This window comes from Pundamilia nyererei, unplaced genomic scaffold (assembly GCF_000239375.1).
Source record: "Pundamilia nyererei isolate P.nyererei 1_Seehausen unplaced genomic scaffold, PunNye1.0 scaffold00002, whole genome shotgun sequence".
In the NCBI taxonomy this organism is placed as follows: Eukaryota; Metazoa; Chordata; class Actinopteri; order Cichliformes; family Cichlidae; genus Pundamilia; species Pundamilia nyererei.
Genome location: NW_005187403.1, coordinates 67,329 through 84,224, shown reverse-complemented (window position 1 = coordinate 84,224; position 16,896 = coordinate 67,329). Strand labels below are relative to the sequence as shown.

Sequence of the window (16,896 nt, the reverse complement as noted above, 5' to 3'; positions counted from 1 at the left end):
TGTCTGTCTTGGTGAGGACCAGTTTGATCCTTATACCTTGGAAAATGTAGATTTTAGCTTGTCTTTATTGACAGACCTCGTGGCACTGCATTGAGTTTTAGGTTGGAATCAGATCAGTGCAGCATTTATGTTAAAGGTTAAATTAAGGCAGTGTATTATCGGGAGTCCTGAGAGCAAGGAAAGCACAAACGTCTATGTGTTGATTTGTTTGAGGTAAAGAGACACTGAACCCTACACTGGAGTGCCTGCGGCAGGATGTAATATTTATAGGAGGCTAAGGTGTTTCTCTTACATGCCATAAGACCCGACTCGTGGATTTTTCACTGCAGAGACTCCAGGGCACACATGTATCACATAGACAGTCTGGTTCCTGCAGGTCCTGGAAAGCCTGAAAACCTTTTGAGGTTTTGATTTACTGCCCTGGAGGACAGGGCAGTAAATCCTGGAAATAAGGGAAATAGTAAAATGTCCTGCAAAACAGGGTGTGAGGAAAGATGTTCAGCAACATGATTAAGGTAATATAGCTGGCTGAGAGTATTACTGGAAATGTGATACATTCAAAAGTGCAAAAACATTTGGGCTTTTGCATTACTAATCATGCCAGTTTGGTAAAGGCAACATGGATTCCTCTATTAAAAGCAAATCATTAAAATGAAAAAAAAAAAAAACCCAAAACAACAACTAATGAAATGCTATGGAAGTAACTCTATTTCACGCCCCTTTAAATTCAGTAAAAGGACTAGATGTTGTACTCCCTGATAATGCATAGCTTTAAATGGCGAGAATCTTGAGGGATGACTGTTATGAGGAAAGGCAGCCCAGAAACTTTACCAGCAGCACACATCGTTGTGTGCCTCAACTTTTGGTCTTTTACCAAGCTAATCTGCCATTGTTTTGGGGGGGGGGGAATTAGAGATCTGATCTAGGTTATCATATTAAGATTTGGGACACATCATCAGTAGTGGACAATCCAAGGAGGTCCTGCCAGGGTTGATCAGGCCCTGCAGTGTGTCACTGGTTTATGTTAAGTTGTTATTTCTATTATTTTTTCTTCTGTTTATTTTTGTACAGTTTATTTTCTCCTATCTATTCACTGCAACTGAGAAATAATACTTACCTCTTTAGCATTTATGAAGCTTCACTTCTTCAAAGGAATAGAAAAGGTACAAGATAGGAGAGAGCAGAGAGGAGAGCCGAAAGGGGGGCATCCGATCTGGCTTCCCACAGCTGCCCGCTGGATTGGGCTGTACGCTCTACCTCCCCACCACCTCCCAGAAAAGGGAAGAAGAGCAGAGGGGAGAAGAGCATAATATTTTCTTTTCTCTCGCGGTTAGCTGACAGTTGTAGCTGCCCAAGTGATGTCAGCCCTTTTTAACCATATCCAGTGACTGGTCCTCTCAGCAGTGTTAGCTAGTTCTCTTATAGCCTGCCATTGCGCCTGTCCTCTGATCCCAATCTCTCTAAGCAGTTTTGCTGTTGTACTGGCAACAAAGTCCGTGCACTCCACTTCCACCTGGCGCACCTTGATCTTCCAGCCTCTGTCCTCTGCCTCAGCTGCCAAGTTGGCATACCACAGCTTCTTATGCTGAAATGCTTCCTCTAAAAAAACATTTTGGATCTTTCAGACTTTATATATTCATATAAACAAATTGACCATTTCTCATAAACAGTAGACCAAGCCTAGCGTTGCTGACATATTGAGTCAGGATGTAGTGGTTTTAGATCTTAATGTGGTCTGCATGGCAGAAGTGGAGGCTGTGTGGTTACAGAAGCCGGTAAACAGGCTGATGCTACAGTTGTGCACAAAATTTTCTGCAGGAGTCAGATGTGGTTTTCAAGGAGATGTCTCTGTTATTGTCTGATGGAAAATCTCTTTTGGTCATTAAATGATAGACATAAAGAAGACCTTTCCACAAAGATAGTTTTAGCTTAGCAGCCTTGTCCCCATCTAAGCCTTGTGTTACTGAAAATGTTTGGAATGGTCACTTCTTCATCAAAGATTTCCCTAGTTTGTGTTTGTCTGTGTGTTTGTGTATTTACGTTTGCATTCGTATTTATATTACAGGGACGGGTGGAGGTTGAAGCCGGAAATGAGAACATGAAGTTTGAAACTGGCCCGTTCTCCTACTATGGAGTCATGGCTCTAAGCACACCAACAATGGGTGAGACACACGTATACCAACACATGTGCATTTATATTTGTACCATTTACTGACCCAAATACAAAATTGAAGCTGTGTTCTTCCTATCCCAGACAAACTTGTCAGTTCAGATAAAACTGAAGTCTCCGTGATAGTCACTGGGTTAGAGTGTTATAAGCTGTTTCTGCCCTTGTTCTTTGTGCCAACTTGGAGGTCTTGATATTCGTGTGTTTCAAATATGAGCATAAATGGCTTTGAACTTGTGCAGCACTTCAGTTTCATGGTCTGTAATGGAACAACCTAAGAATAAATTGGGAATTGATAAGAATTTAGCTATTCTGATTCCATCATCCATATCACTTATGTTTTGGCAGTATAATGCAAGTGTTTCTGTTCTTTACACTTTACCATTTTACTCTTGTAAAAATAAAAGTAATCTCCATATCCACACAGTAGACTGGGCCATTAATTTCCTTCTCCAGCACACAAACTGAAACCAACTGACAGACTAAATATTCCAAGGAATTGAACTTCTGGGTTCTCAATTTCCATCATGGAAGGACCAGCCCCTGCATGTTATGCATCACCGGCAGATGGAAGAAGTGGCTGACATCCAGAAATCCTACCAGGGGCTGGACTGAAAGACAGCACAGGAACAAGCTCTAAGTATAAAATCCATAGAGGCTGGAGTCTACCACACCAGGCAAGACCCCAGTTGCAGGCTGTGTAAAGATGCCCCTGAGACACTCCAGCACATCACAGCAGGATGCAAGGATGTTGGCAGGCAGGGCATACGTGGAACGCCATAAACAAGGCGCCGGCATAGTGTACAGGAACATCTGTGTTGAGTATGGCCAGGAAGTCCTGAGGTCAAAAGGGTGGTCGACAATGAGCCATGCTAAGATCCTTTGGGACTTCCAGATACAGATGGAAAAAATGGGGGTGGCTAATCAACCAGACATAATAGTGGTGGACAAGCAGAGGAAAACGGCTGTAGTGATACCGAATGACAGCTACATCAAGAAGAAGGAACACGAGAAGTTTGAGAAATACCAAGGCTCAGAGAAGAGCTCGAGAAGATGTGGAGGATGAAGGTAACAGTGGTCCCAGTGTTAATCGGAGCGTGTTATATAGCGCTCACTCCGATGGATGAGCAATTTGGGGTTAGTATCTTGCCCAAGGATATTTGTCATGTAGACTAGGGGAAGCCAGGAATCAAACCACCAACCTTCCGATCAGTGGATGACCTGCTCTACCACTTGAGCTATAGCCACCCCTATATATACCAACTCTTCATGTGAATCAAAAGGAATGCACATTGCAAGAACTAAACACATTTTCTTGGCTCAAAGTTTCTGGGTGATAACTATGCACATAAGAATAATTAGTCACATGTAATTATGTCTGGTACCTTATTTGATAGAGATCTTTATGTTTTCCTGGAGGCTTATGGAAGCTGAAAGTTTAGAATCCCAATTTCCCGATTCCAAAAGAACTTCGATGCTGCTTGAAATATTAAAAAAATAGTATTTCCGAAACTCATGAATCTATATTTATGTGTTCGCAAAAATTATGACATGTGGGGAAAAAAGGCAAATGTAAACATGATCCAGATCCTGATTCAAAGCTCATTTAGAATGGATTTAAGCAAAATCAAAAACTGTTTTGCGGTCAATGAATCAAAATGAGAAATTATTTTGGAAAACATGGATGCAGCATTATTTTGAATTTTGTGCTTCATATGCAGGTAAAACTTTGATTAAATTTGAGTAAAGTTACGCAAGGCTATGTAAAAAATTTCTGAGTTCATGTAAAACTTATTGTCAGATAATGTGAAAGTATAGCAATTAAGGCAAATCTTATTTGGAACTGGCACACAAATCTTTTGAGGAACTTATGTTACCTTGTTGAAAGGTAATGTTTGCAAGGTAACTCTAAAATGTTGTAGAGTTATGTTAAATTTACCATGAGGTTGTGCAAATACATTCCCATGTACAGATCTCTCACTTGGTTTTGGCTCTCACTTCACTATCTCATTACCTTCTTTTATAACTCATAGTAATGTTTTGTGTAGCTTCATCTGTGTAGATTAATTAATTTCAAACTTTCATATAGTGACTTATTTCATATAGTAACCTATATGGGATTTATCAGAGATGTTCCTATCACATTTATCAGCTGTACATTCTTACTGTTCACCTGTTGTGTCACAGGTAATATGGCCTGCAGTTCTCCAGCTGTAGACTCATCTGTGTGCTTCCATAGTGTTGTCTGTTTGCTACAAAGATTTAAATGCATGATGATATTGCTTGGGTTTGAAGCATATCTATCTGACAGATTCCAGTTTGTGTATGTAAATGGGGAGTCTTCTTCAGCAGGGTTTTGTGCTGGGACCAATACTTTTTACATTATACATGCATTCCTTAGACAATACTATTAGGAAACACTGGATAGGTTTTCATTGTTATGCAAATGATACCCAGCTTTATTTATCCATGAAGCCATATGATACAAATCAGCCTGTAAAACTACAGTCACGTCTTAAAGATATAAAAGCCTGGATTGATCTGTTTTTTTTGGGTTTTTTTTTACTTTTACATTTCAATAAAACTGAGGTTATTGTACTCAGTCCTAGGAATCTTAGAAACACGATGTCTCACTAAATACTTGAGATGACATTACCGTGGCCCATCACTGTGTCAGAAATATGCTGAAAAGCTAGCTTACATTTATTACATCTAGGCTGGACTGTTGTAATTCAGTATTTTCACGTTGCTTGAAAAACTCCCTTAAAAGCCCCTCAGTTGATCCAGAATGCTGCAGCGAGGGTACTGACAGGGACTACAAAGAGAGAATATTTCTCCTATATTAGTGCTCTTCACTGACTCCTTGTTAAAATCAGAATTGAATTTAAAATAATCTTTAGATTCAAAATCTTGAATAATCAGGCCCTGTCATATCTTAAGGACCTCATAATACTTCAGATATATCATATCATATATCATCCTATGAAAGCACTTTGCTCTCAGACCGCTGGCTACTTGTGGTTCCTAGAGCTTTTAAAAGCAGGTAGAGCTTTTAGCTGTAAGGACCCATTTCCACGGAACCATTTCACAATTTGGATTCAGAAGACAGATACCATTAATATTAAACTTAAAACTTTAATTTTAGATAAAGCATATAGTTAGGGTGGGTCATATGACAACAGGCTGAGGCTGCAGTGGGTGCCCATAATACATTTTTATCACTTTTTACTATCTGTGTTTTTATACACCGCTTCTGTATTGCTGCTCCTTTTCCTTCCAAGTGCTTGCTCATAGGGGGGCTGTGTGATTGTAAGCCTTACTTTTAGGCAACAGTTGTTGTGAATTGGGGCTATTTGGATGGAATTGAATTGAATCTCATGTTCCATCCATCCTATAAATTGTGTCTCCTATTGTATCTGGAACCTACGTAGCTTGAATTGGATCTGTAGGAAATTGTCATTTCTGTCATGAGTGTGTCTGTACCCCTGTTAACAAAGGGTTGACAGGAGACCAACTTGTTAGACAAGCTGCCCCTGACTCTGCTTGGAGATCAGTTACAATCTGCATGTTATTATTCAAATACAAAAATATGGAAACAGAAGTAGCATTTGCAAGTAAATTAATCAGTTACTCAGTGACTTGTAATCTTAACACATGAGTTTTCTCACACCAAACATATTGGTTAAATTGTGATGTAGAGGAGTTAGAATAAGATAAGATAAGATAAGATAACCTTTATCACACGTGGGAAATTTGTTTTGTCACAGCAGGAAGTGGACAGTGCAAAAGTTATGACGCAAAAATTAGAATACAATAAGAATAAATACAGTACACAACTGTACAGAATAGAATAAAATAAAATACTATATACAGTGGAATAAAATAGAATAAAAATATACAATGAGATAAAAATAGAATACGAATGCTATATACAACTGAGTAAAAATACAACGATGCCAGAAAAGATTATTGCACTTAGTGTTATTGCACATGTGTGGATGTGTGTGTTTGTTCAGTTAAAGTCTTTGTTGTGGAGTCTGACAGCAGTGGGGAGGAAAGACCTGCGAAATCTCTCCGTCCCACACCGTGGGTGCCGCAGTCTCCCACTGAAGGAGCTGCTCAGTGCTGTCACAGTCTGCTGCATGGGGTGGGAGATGTTGTCCAACAGGGATGACAGCTTAGCTGCCATTCTCCTGTCACTCACCACCTCCACTGGGTCCAGAGGGCATCCTAGAACAGAGCTGGCCCTTCGGATCACCCTGTTCAGTCTCTTCCTGTCCCCAGCAGAGATGCTGCCGCCCCAGCAGACCACACCATAAAAGATAGCAGAAGCCACCACAGAGTCATAGAAGGTCTTCAGGAGTGGGCCCTCCACCCCAAACGACCTGAGTCTCCGCAGCAGGTACAGCCTGCTCTGCCCTTTCCTGTAGAGGGCGTCTGAGTTATGAGTCCAGTCCAGTCTGTTGTTCAGATGAACACCAAGGTACCTGTAGCTGTCCACAGCCTCAATGTCCATACCCTGGATGTTCAGTGGTTGCAGTGGGGAATGCTTGTGCCTGCGGAAGTCTACCACCAGCTCCTTGGTTTTACTGGCGTTGATCTGGAGGTAGTTCAGCTGGCACCAGTCCACAAAGTCTTGGGTCAGACCTCTGTACTCCTTGTCGTCCCCATCAGTGATGAGGCCGACTATTGCAGAGTCATCAGAGAACTTCTGCAGGAAGCACTGGGTGGAATTGTGGGAGAAGTCTGCAGTGTAGTCTATAGAAGCTTTTAATAACTCTTTCAGCATAATATCTGCTTCTTTCTGTAAAACTCACTGCACTCCATCCTGTGCTAAAGTTGCAAGTTGACGCAAAAGAATTGTGTAGTAATACAAGTGTTATTGTAGTAGTTATGCATGTATTGCATGATAATGTCAACGTAGTCCTCAAAAGAACTCTAGAAAACTGTTCTAGCTTTACATGTTGAAAATGTCTAAGAAATGAGAAATGGCCAAAATGAAGGCTCTAAAAAAACCAAAAGAAAAACCAATAGTCTGGTGGCATTTTCTGTGGCCAGTTTACAGATTAGCTGATTGTTTCTCCTGAGTTGAACCTCCCAGGTTGTTGAGAGGATTTCTGTTATAGAAGGTTAAAAGGTTAATCCAGCAGTTTAGTACTGCACTTGCCCTGCAGTGACATATTCTGTCCATAAGTGTGTGTCCCTATCCACACCTGCTCTTTTATATGCTTTTTGTTGTAAAGTCATGTTACTGCAGCCTAATTAGAGAAAAAAGCACCTTAAGGTTCGCCTTTTTGAGAAGTTTACCTGAACTTGTGTGGATGAAAGAGAGTCCTTAACACTGAAGCCTGTTTTTCATTGTATAAAGGAAGCATCAAATACATTAACACTTAGACCCGAGCTTTAGTCCAATTAAATGGTGTCCCTTCAGTGCTGTATTACAGGTTTTATGAACTAGGTCATAGGTTCACCATCATTGCTATAAAAACAAGGTATTTTTGACCAGTGTATCACAGGGACAACTAACAAATCATTTAATCTCACTTTTATACCTATGGCCAATTTAATATTCCCGCTTAAGCTAATCTATGCATGTCTTTGGATGGTAAATGAAGGTTGGAGTGCCTGGAGAGAGCACACTGAAATAATTTCCTCTGTATTTTTGTAGGGTCTCTACCTTGTAATAAGCATCTTGAGGCTACTGCTGTTGTAATTCGGCGGTGTATAAATACAATTGAATTGAAACAATTCAACAATTGAAAGCACGGAGAGAACATGCAAACTTGACGAGTTGACGAGTGAATTTGAACACAGAACCTTCTTGCTCTGAGGCAATAGTGCTAATGACTGTGGTTAGCACTGAAAACAGGTTGACTCAATGACTGCAAGATGCTCAGGTCCTATGGTTGCAAAACAAGTCCAAATCATCACTCCTCCACCATACTTGACAGTTGGTATGAGGTATTCGTGCTGGCATCGTGTGTTTGGTTTTGTCCAAACAGTTCACTGTGCACTATGATCAAACATTCCTACTTTGGTCTCATCTGTCTCAAGAATATTGTTCCACATGTTTTGTGGTTTCTTTAAGTGCAGCTTTGAAAACTGAAGCCATGTTCTTACTCTACTTACCCTCTTAATTCCTGTGGAAGCAAGTAAGGATGTACTTGGTTTTTCACAGGGCTCCACAGAGTCATGTGAACCAAATAGACCAAGTAGATCATAAGAACAAAGTACTTTTTCACATGACTGTAGGTGACGAAAATAAGGAAGCAAGGGATGTTGCCCTATGGAAAGACACCTACAGACTCAAGCTAAGTTTGCAAGCTGACATTAACATGTATTTCAAAGTTTGCAGTGGTACATAAGCTTTTATTAAACTTTGAAACAAATCTGCATAAGGAAAATGAGAATGAAAGATTTGTATTTGGAAAAAAAGATTCAACTTGTCCTCCTTTCTGTAGTTTTCCATGCACACTTGAAATATGCCAGCAGAAAATATATCTCATATATCTTACACTTATTATAGTTAATATAATCTATAGAACTGCAGAAGCTACAGACACTGAAGACTGGATCAGTGCCAGCACCTTTTTTTTAGATCAGCAAGTCACAACAGTTTCCTATATAATGGCTATTAAATGTGACAGCTACTGTTTGTCCGACAGAGATGGAAACGGGGAGATGTATTAGCACACTTGAGTTGAAACAAAAGATCCATTTACAGTATGAGTCAGTGCCACCTTACATCCTGATCATATGTCCTGGAAATTTGCCTTGGGGCTCCCACAGAGAGAACAGCTTACCTCCTCATTGTACCACTGTGTGATATTCCAGTGGCATGGGAGGGTGTCATAGGTTTCCCTTAAAAGGAAAGTAAGTCTGGATTGTGGCATCCTCCAGATGTTAATAGCGGCATCCCATCTTGTCCAGGGTCCTTGGTGCCATGGAGGCAATGAGAACCCAATGACATCAAATCGATAAGTGAATCGGAATCACTTATCAATTCCCATCGTTTGATCTTGTCCCACAGCTCCTTCAAGTGGCTTTCTCATCTGGTGCAGCTTTCCCCCAGTTCTGACAGAGCTGCCGGGTGTCTTTGATAACGTTTTTTTTTCTCTCTCTCTCTCCCCCAATACCTCTATCCTTGGGGCTGTGGGCTCCATTCAACTAACCTCACCAAACCTCTCTCTGCATACCTTGAAGATGAACTTCCCAACCCTGTTATAATCTGTAGTAAATTAGAAACATGGACGTGAAGGTCTTAAAGTGGATATCCTACAAAGTACTGTTAAACGTTTGTTGTCAGTGAGAACATATATCCCTAATATGGTCATCTGTAGCTGTGAGCACAGAACCTGCTTTTCAAAGCTTACGTTTTGTAAGGGGCAGCCAATTAAAAGAAAGTTGGCTGAAAGCTTGAAAAGCTTGTGTCAAATAAAGGATGAACTGATGGGCTCCATCAAGGCCCAGTATGAATACAAATTTATCTTAGACTTATTTTGAATTGTGAATCATGCAAAGCTACTCTTGTGCAATCCAAGAAAAATAATGTTTTAAAAAATGTTGGTCAGTGCAGTCATGTTTTTTGAAAGACTTTTTTTTTAATTTAATGAATTTCTGTTCAGACAGTCCTTGACTGTCTATAGCAGGTTACACTGTGAACATTTCATCTTTGTGCCACTAGTCACAAAATTCCAGACATTTACATTAAAGATTGAATCAGGTCACAAATATCTAACACTGTCAGTGACTTTTGTCATGGTAATAAGATGTCAAACACTTAAAGGGAGCTGTGATATAGCTACTGTCCCTTCTTCTCTTGTTTCTCTTCCCTGTTGGCCTGTTTCTGTTGCTCTGTCACCACTTGATAAACCGCTGCTTTATGTGCACGTTATCCACCTCAGTGTGTGGGATGTAAATGTCAAACACTTGACCATTTCTAATCCTGAAAACAGAGTAACTTTTATTCCAGTGATGCATTCAGATATCATGTAATCTAGACAGAGAGAGAATTATAAACTTGAACATTCCATTTATGTAGAAATTGTGGTGGGGTTGTTTTTCTGTAGGACATTATCTAATGCTTTGTCTGTTGTTTGTTGAATTTTACAATTCTCCCTTTTTAAGGGCTTTGAGTGTGTGAGAACTCGGATGTTGTGGTGTGTTGCTGAATAAGTTGGAAGTTGAAAAATTCTGAGTCTGAATTTTTTTTGTGGAACGCCCCCTCAACTCTGAGGGGGCGTTCCACAAACCCAAAATTAGTAATCCAAGATGGCAGCACTGAACATAAACAGTAGTCAAACTGTAAACTATTAACTGTCCATTTTCCCCATTTGGGCACAAACCAACAAAATGAGCATCATGTTACATTTAATAGGACTTTAAACTAGCAATTGAGAGAATAAAGCCATTTAGAAAGTGTTCAATTATAGGTCAAGGGAGTAGGAAGACTATATTACTGATGAAGAAGACATTCAGAGAATCTCCTACGTTATCCTCAGAGTTCAATGGAATAAACTTCCAAGCTCTATGGTAATAAAAAATGAGTACGTAGAGTGATCCAGTCTAACTAAATCAGGAGAAAAATCATAAATAAATAAATAAACCCGCTCATGTCTCTCTCTGCCCCCTTTCTTTCTCTCTCAGCTGTCACCCCTCCTCTTTCCCCGTCAGTGGCCTCCCCCCCTCCACGACGCCTCTCTCTTAAGAGATTTTCTCTGTTCTCTCGTTTCCCAGGTAAATACTTGCATGGACCTGTGGAGGCAGAGCCCCGGGGGCCTGTATTTAATCAGATTTTCTCACCATCACCCCGCCCCCTTTCTTTTCTTGCATCATGTTCAGAGTCCTGATCCAACAAGTCAATGTTTTAGAACACATGTTTTGTAGGAAGTAAAGGTGTTTTGCTTTTTTTTTTTTTTTTTTTTTTTTCATGCTGTCCCTTTTTTCTGGGTTTTTACTATTTCTACCAACAATGATTATATTTCTAAAAGGGTTATAAGGTGTAAGGTTTTTACACTGCTCAACCAAACTCATGCTTTCAAATATTTCAAACTTCTCCAAAGTTTGTGTCTTAAAGCAAGAGCTGGAAGTAAGAAAATCCCAAAAAGGAGTTGGTTAGAAAATTTTAAATCATAAATGAACCTTGGAAAGATTAAAAGGTTACAAAAAGCATGGTAAATTAAACATTTTTGACCTCTGATTTTTTTTATTTAGCAGAAGAAGTTAAATGAAAACTGTTTGCTTTCAGCTTTGAAAACTCACAATAGGTATTTGTGATCATTTTCAGACATCTTATAAAGTAAGCTGATTAATATAATGTCCTAAAATGTTGACAAACAGCAGCTTATCATGTCTTCTAATTGCTTGTGTTGTCTGATATACAGTTTACATTATATCCCACTAAAACGAGATGAGTTTCATTTCTATAACTCGAGCGAGGATATTTAAAAAAAAAAAACATTTAATGGCCCCATCTCACAGGAACACTGCAAAATGCGACTGAAAGCTATGATCAGCTTGTAAATGAACCTTTAGTTAATATTTGGTTTTATTGTCCATATTCATTGATAGATAATTGATTATTCTGTAGTAAAATCAGTAGCTGGGTGCTGCTGTATATTTTGAACATGCTGAAGCGCTCACTGCTGATGCTGCATGTGGTCTGTTTGTGTCTTCTTCTGAAGGCAGGTGTGACAGTTAAATGAGCAACTTGTTGGATGGGATTCTTGACGCTGTGACCTCTAATTTCTAACCCTGTCAAAACTAACACCTCCTGCTAACCACTGATCTACGTTCAGATGGTTTTCCATCACTCTTGTGATATTTATCAACAGCTACACTAATCTGACTGCAGAACTCTGGTTAACAAAATAGTTTTGACACTTTGAAGAATGTGCTTATTTGTCTTTCTGAGGGCTGAATGAAATGGGCAAATCTCCTGTGATTTTGCCCATTTCCTCTACAACAGAAATGGGAATAGTATGTATTGTAATGGGAAAGCTTAAGAGCTTTGAACTGGATATCATTAATTTAATGGAAAAGCTCACCTCTCATCCCAGAGACTTTAGCTCTTCTTAACTGAAGAAGCTTCTCAAGCTAATCACACATGCAGTGTTTGCTAAATCCCACTGCAGGTGGTATCTGCCATCTTATGAAAGTGGGAGTTAATTTCTAAGTCTGAATTTCAGTGCCTCTTAGCTGTAATGTTCACATTGCATGAAACCTTTGTTCATAATCATCTGTATTTGTGGGTGGAACTTTGTAGTCTTTTTTAAGTGGCAGATTCTGTGATTTTTCTACAGAGGTAGGCTAGCTGTTCAACCCTGTTCCTAGTCTTAATTATAAACTAAGCTAAGCTAATTTTTATTACCTAACTCTAAAAGAAAGAAAATCAGCATATTTTTTTTTACAAAAGGGTAAACTTCTCCAGTATCTCCTCACTTACTAAACTTGCTCATCCAATTATGATAGGCCGTCCTCTACCCTAAATCATCTGTAAAACCAATGACAGAAGTCTGTTCTCAGAGCTCAGCTGTAAAATGCTCAAATGATCCTCTTTGCATCATCACACAGCATGTTTGGCGCATTCTTTGCATGACAAACAGTCTCCCCACATTCATGCAGTCATAGCACAACTATGACATTTATATGTTTTGTGTGTGTTTGTGTGATCTGTTGCACTGTGTACTCATTACACCAGCCCTCACCACCTAATTCACCCAGCTGCCTTCACTTTTTCCTTGCTCACAATTATTTTTGTTTCCATTTTTCATTCATGTCAGCTTTGTTAATTACTTTTCTTTTAGAGACCCCTTGTCGTTTTTTGCTCACTGTTTTCTTTGTTAATCCTTAGAGTTCCTTTCTCCGTCACATGGGGGCAACCTCAACCGCTCGGCATCTCTGAGCTGCACCGAACGGGCTCCAGAGAGTGGCTCCGTCTGTGGAAGCAACACTCAGATCCCAGGCACACCCTTCCAGTACATACCAGATTTCTGTGTTCGAGCGCTTTCAGATCTTCAGTTTGTCAAGGTAACTCCCTGTTTGACTGACAAACATTTTTATATAAGCTGATTTTTAACTTACTATACTTCTGTATAACACAGACACCCATAGGAAATGAATTATTTATAATGGTTCTATTTCAAGTATAAGAAAAAAATATTTCAACTAAATAAATGAAATATAAAAAAAATTGCTTCCCACAATGCAAAATCTAAACATTTCTTCTAAAAGCTACATATTGAACAGTATTTAAATAACACTGAGCAGATGGAAGAAATAAGATTTTGTGGCATTTAAATCAGGCAAGTACAAATAAATGCTTGAAGTAGATGAAATCTTTCAAAATATCAAATTGTGAACCACACAATTTGTCGACACTCTCTCTCTGACATAACTATGTCCTTTTTGTGGATCAGTGAGTCAATGTCTCACTTACTGGCGAATGGTTTGACATCGCTAGTGTTCACTCCACTCCTGAATCTATATATTCGTATCCACTTTTCATGAAGAGGTGAATTAGGGGGTTACATTTAGGGCTGAACGATTATGGAAAATAATCTAATTGCGATTTTTTTTGCCCCAATATTGCGATTGCGATGCGATATGCGATTATTTTTTAAGGTCTTTGTCTTCTGTATTATTAAACAAAGACAAGCAATACATCATATAGTATGGCCAATACTATATTACATTAATTTTAAACTGTTCTTTCCTGGAAGACAGACCTCTGTTATGATGACATGAGGTGATGCATGAATTGATGACTGACATTTTTATTTAACTTCTTCAATCACAACAGTATATTTGAACATACACAATAGTTTATTTTTAGCTTACAAACATCTGAGCATAAAGTGCTGACAAGGAACCCTGGTGTAAACATTAAAATGAAAGTCAGTACAATGTGCAGATTGCAGAAATATACATTAAAAAAATCAGTGGCTTTACCACACTCAGTTTTTCGACATCTGTGAACTACTAGACAGTCATTCAATTAAAAAATAATATTAAATAAATAAAACTAATAAATAAAAAATACACACATCTTACTGATCTCTGCAGTCAGTAACATTACACATAAAGTGCAAACATAATAGCAATTGTATAAACACACACACAAACACGCCTTTAAAATTTAAAGGCGTGAACTTGGACGGTCTGGCCTTCTGATTAGCGTCACCGCTGTCTCGGTGGAGTTTAATAAACTCGGCCGTCTGCTTCTAAAATATAACCAGACACTGGTGTAAATTCTCGACTGTCTCATACTTCTGTTTAATACGTTTTCTGTTTGACGTTTAGTCAGCTGTGTGAAAACCAAGGAGGAACCCACCCGGGGGATTAATAAAGTTTTATTTTATATAATCTAATAACTTTAATCTCAGCCAAACCGATTTACTCACGAACAAACAAAACACTGAAAAAAGCCCAACAATAACATTTTTAGGTTGTCTAAGTGACCTATATATTACGTTTAACCCGAGCAGCGAAACTCCGCGGTGATCTGAAAATGATGTGCCGGGAGTTGTGCCGTTCTCGGCCGCATCAGTAACCCTCGAGCTCCCGGCTAGCTGTCGAGCTGGTGGGTAGCAGACGCCTCTGAAAACGTCGAAGCACTTTTGCAAATATGGGATATCTTGATAAACCGAGCAGATATTTGATGTTTACACAACTACTTTCTCGCCTGAAAATATGTTAAAAGTTTATTTTGTGACCCAGAAAGATTAGTATGAGTAATTTTAAAACTTAGTAGCGGCCGCCATTGCTAGAAACTGGAGTTTGGCTGGGCTGAATGAATTCTGGGATATGGTAGTAATTTGGACAGCCTTCGGCGCGTCGCTGTGACGTAATCGGTCTACAAATGCGGCCTCAGGAGGATGCAGCCCATGAATTTGGTCATGTCCAGAGTATAATCGCAGCCTTTGCGGTTAGAAAATTGCACTTGATCATGTTGCGATATTATCGCAAATGCGATATATCGTTCAGCCCTAGTTACATTCACACAAAATGGCATAAGACTGGAATAAAATTTATCCATTAACTGGAAGACTCTATTAAAGAGACTGAGTTTACGCACCAACACACAGCAAAGAACCCAACAACCTCTAAAAGCAACTGGCTCCATTTTATACTCTACCTGATTCCGGTGAGCATCTAGAATAGCCCAAGTCTAGAGTTAGCAAACCAAATGAAAACATAAACATCCACATGAGCCATCATCAAACCACAATACAACACATGAAAGACACATTTATATTTTTACCAAGTCCTATAAATAATTAAATAACATATAGACTTCAACCACTTCTTTATAAATTAAAACACCTTAACCACACTCCCCTAACCTGGGATATTGGTTTGCTCCAGGAGCTCATAAGCAGGTGATTGAGCTGCTTCTACTCTTTTGCTCCACATCCTGCAAAAGAAACAACCAGGAAAGGTGAGTCCTGTTAACACACTTATCTTAATACTTATATAAAGAATTTAGGTTACAGACAAATGATAATGATAAAATGTGAACAGCTCTAACTAAGGTTCTTTTTCCTGACACAGGTCGGATGGCCAGTCCCCCTGTCTCTTCACCTTCCACAAATTCACTTAAATACTAGAAAATGAACCTAATAAAGAATCACTAACCACAAATGTGTTTTCTTTCTTTTATGTAGTTTTTAAATATGTAGTTTTTAAATACAAATCACTAAAATTAATAAAAATACAGGTAAGGGCTTCCAGCACTGTCACTGTCCATAGTGAATTTCATTAGCTTTTGTGTATTTCTGTGTAGGTTCTCAGTTATCCAACTCATACTAGTTTAAGGAGATTAGTAAGAATGTGACTAGACGTCTTTAAGTTTTGTGAAACTTGCAAAAGTCCTGCTACCTTTTTCCTAAGTTCCTTAGAAAAGCTTACTTGTAGTCAGTCCAGGCAGTGCTGAGATTGATATGTCTTGGGGTCCTGATCTACTGCTCTGTCAACCAGGAGCTGGTGCTTTGGTGTTATCTGCCATGCCCTTTTAACTGTGCTGTGTGTTGACTTTTGCCTAGTCAGCTTGGTTGCTATGATAGGAGCTTCCATGTTGTGGCGAGGTAGGTAATTCGCATGTGTCATACCTTTGTGGAAAACCTTAATGATCAGGATAATTCTTCTTGTTCTAGGAAGTTGTTGTGCTCTTAGGTTATTCAGCTACTTTCTCTTAATTATTCTTACAGGATTGGTCAGTGTCAGCTCTGGGTGAATCAGTATTGTTCCCTTTCAGCTGAGAGTACACTTTGGATGGCTCTTTGGAGAACATGCTAGTTATTTTCTTGGCTCTTAATTTTCTGGGTATCTCTTCAACATAGACACTATGGACACTTGTTTGGCCTCTGTTATGAACACATTATGGTGCCTGGTATTCATCCTGTTGTTCTGTAGCCTGTCTGTCATGATGGCGTTTTGCACCCTCTGTTAGCTGACTAACATTCTTCTGGGCTAACAAGTTGAAATGAAAGCAGGTAGAATATCACCCTTAGGATGTTACATGAATAGGAAATTGTATATTTGGTAGTATTTGTGATATAGCACAATATTTTAATAAGGAAAAAAAATCTCAGTTATGTATGTAGCTACATTACGTTGAGCTGTAAATTAGGTAGATCTCTAGTGGAAACAGTTACATATCTGTTCTATGGGAAGCAGGGAAAGCTGTGATGAGAGGTAAAATAATTTCTTTCTCATCACATAAAAAGAAA

At 39.1% G+C, this 16,896-nt stretch overlaps 1 protein-coding gene across 2 annotated transcripts in view; it reads left to right on the top strand.

The window, feature by feature from the left end:
* Positions 1–16,896, top strand: part of LOC102208927 (metal transporter CNNM4-like) — a 42,877-nt gene that overhangs the window by 15,171 nt on the left and 10,810 nt on the right. The window contains exons 5-7 of one of the 2 annotated variants that reach the window (XM_005719997.1): positions 2,066–2,162; positions 10,814–10,903; positions 13,020–13,195. In XM_005719997.1, the coding sequence (XP_005720054.1) occupies positions 2,066–2,162; positions 10,814–10,903; positions 13,020–13,195 (363 nt within the window). The remainder of the gene's footprint in view (positions 1–2,065; positions 2,163–10,813; positions 10,904–13,019; positions 13,196–16,896) is intronic. The other variant, XM_005719998.1, reaches the window with a different exon arrangement.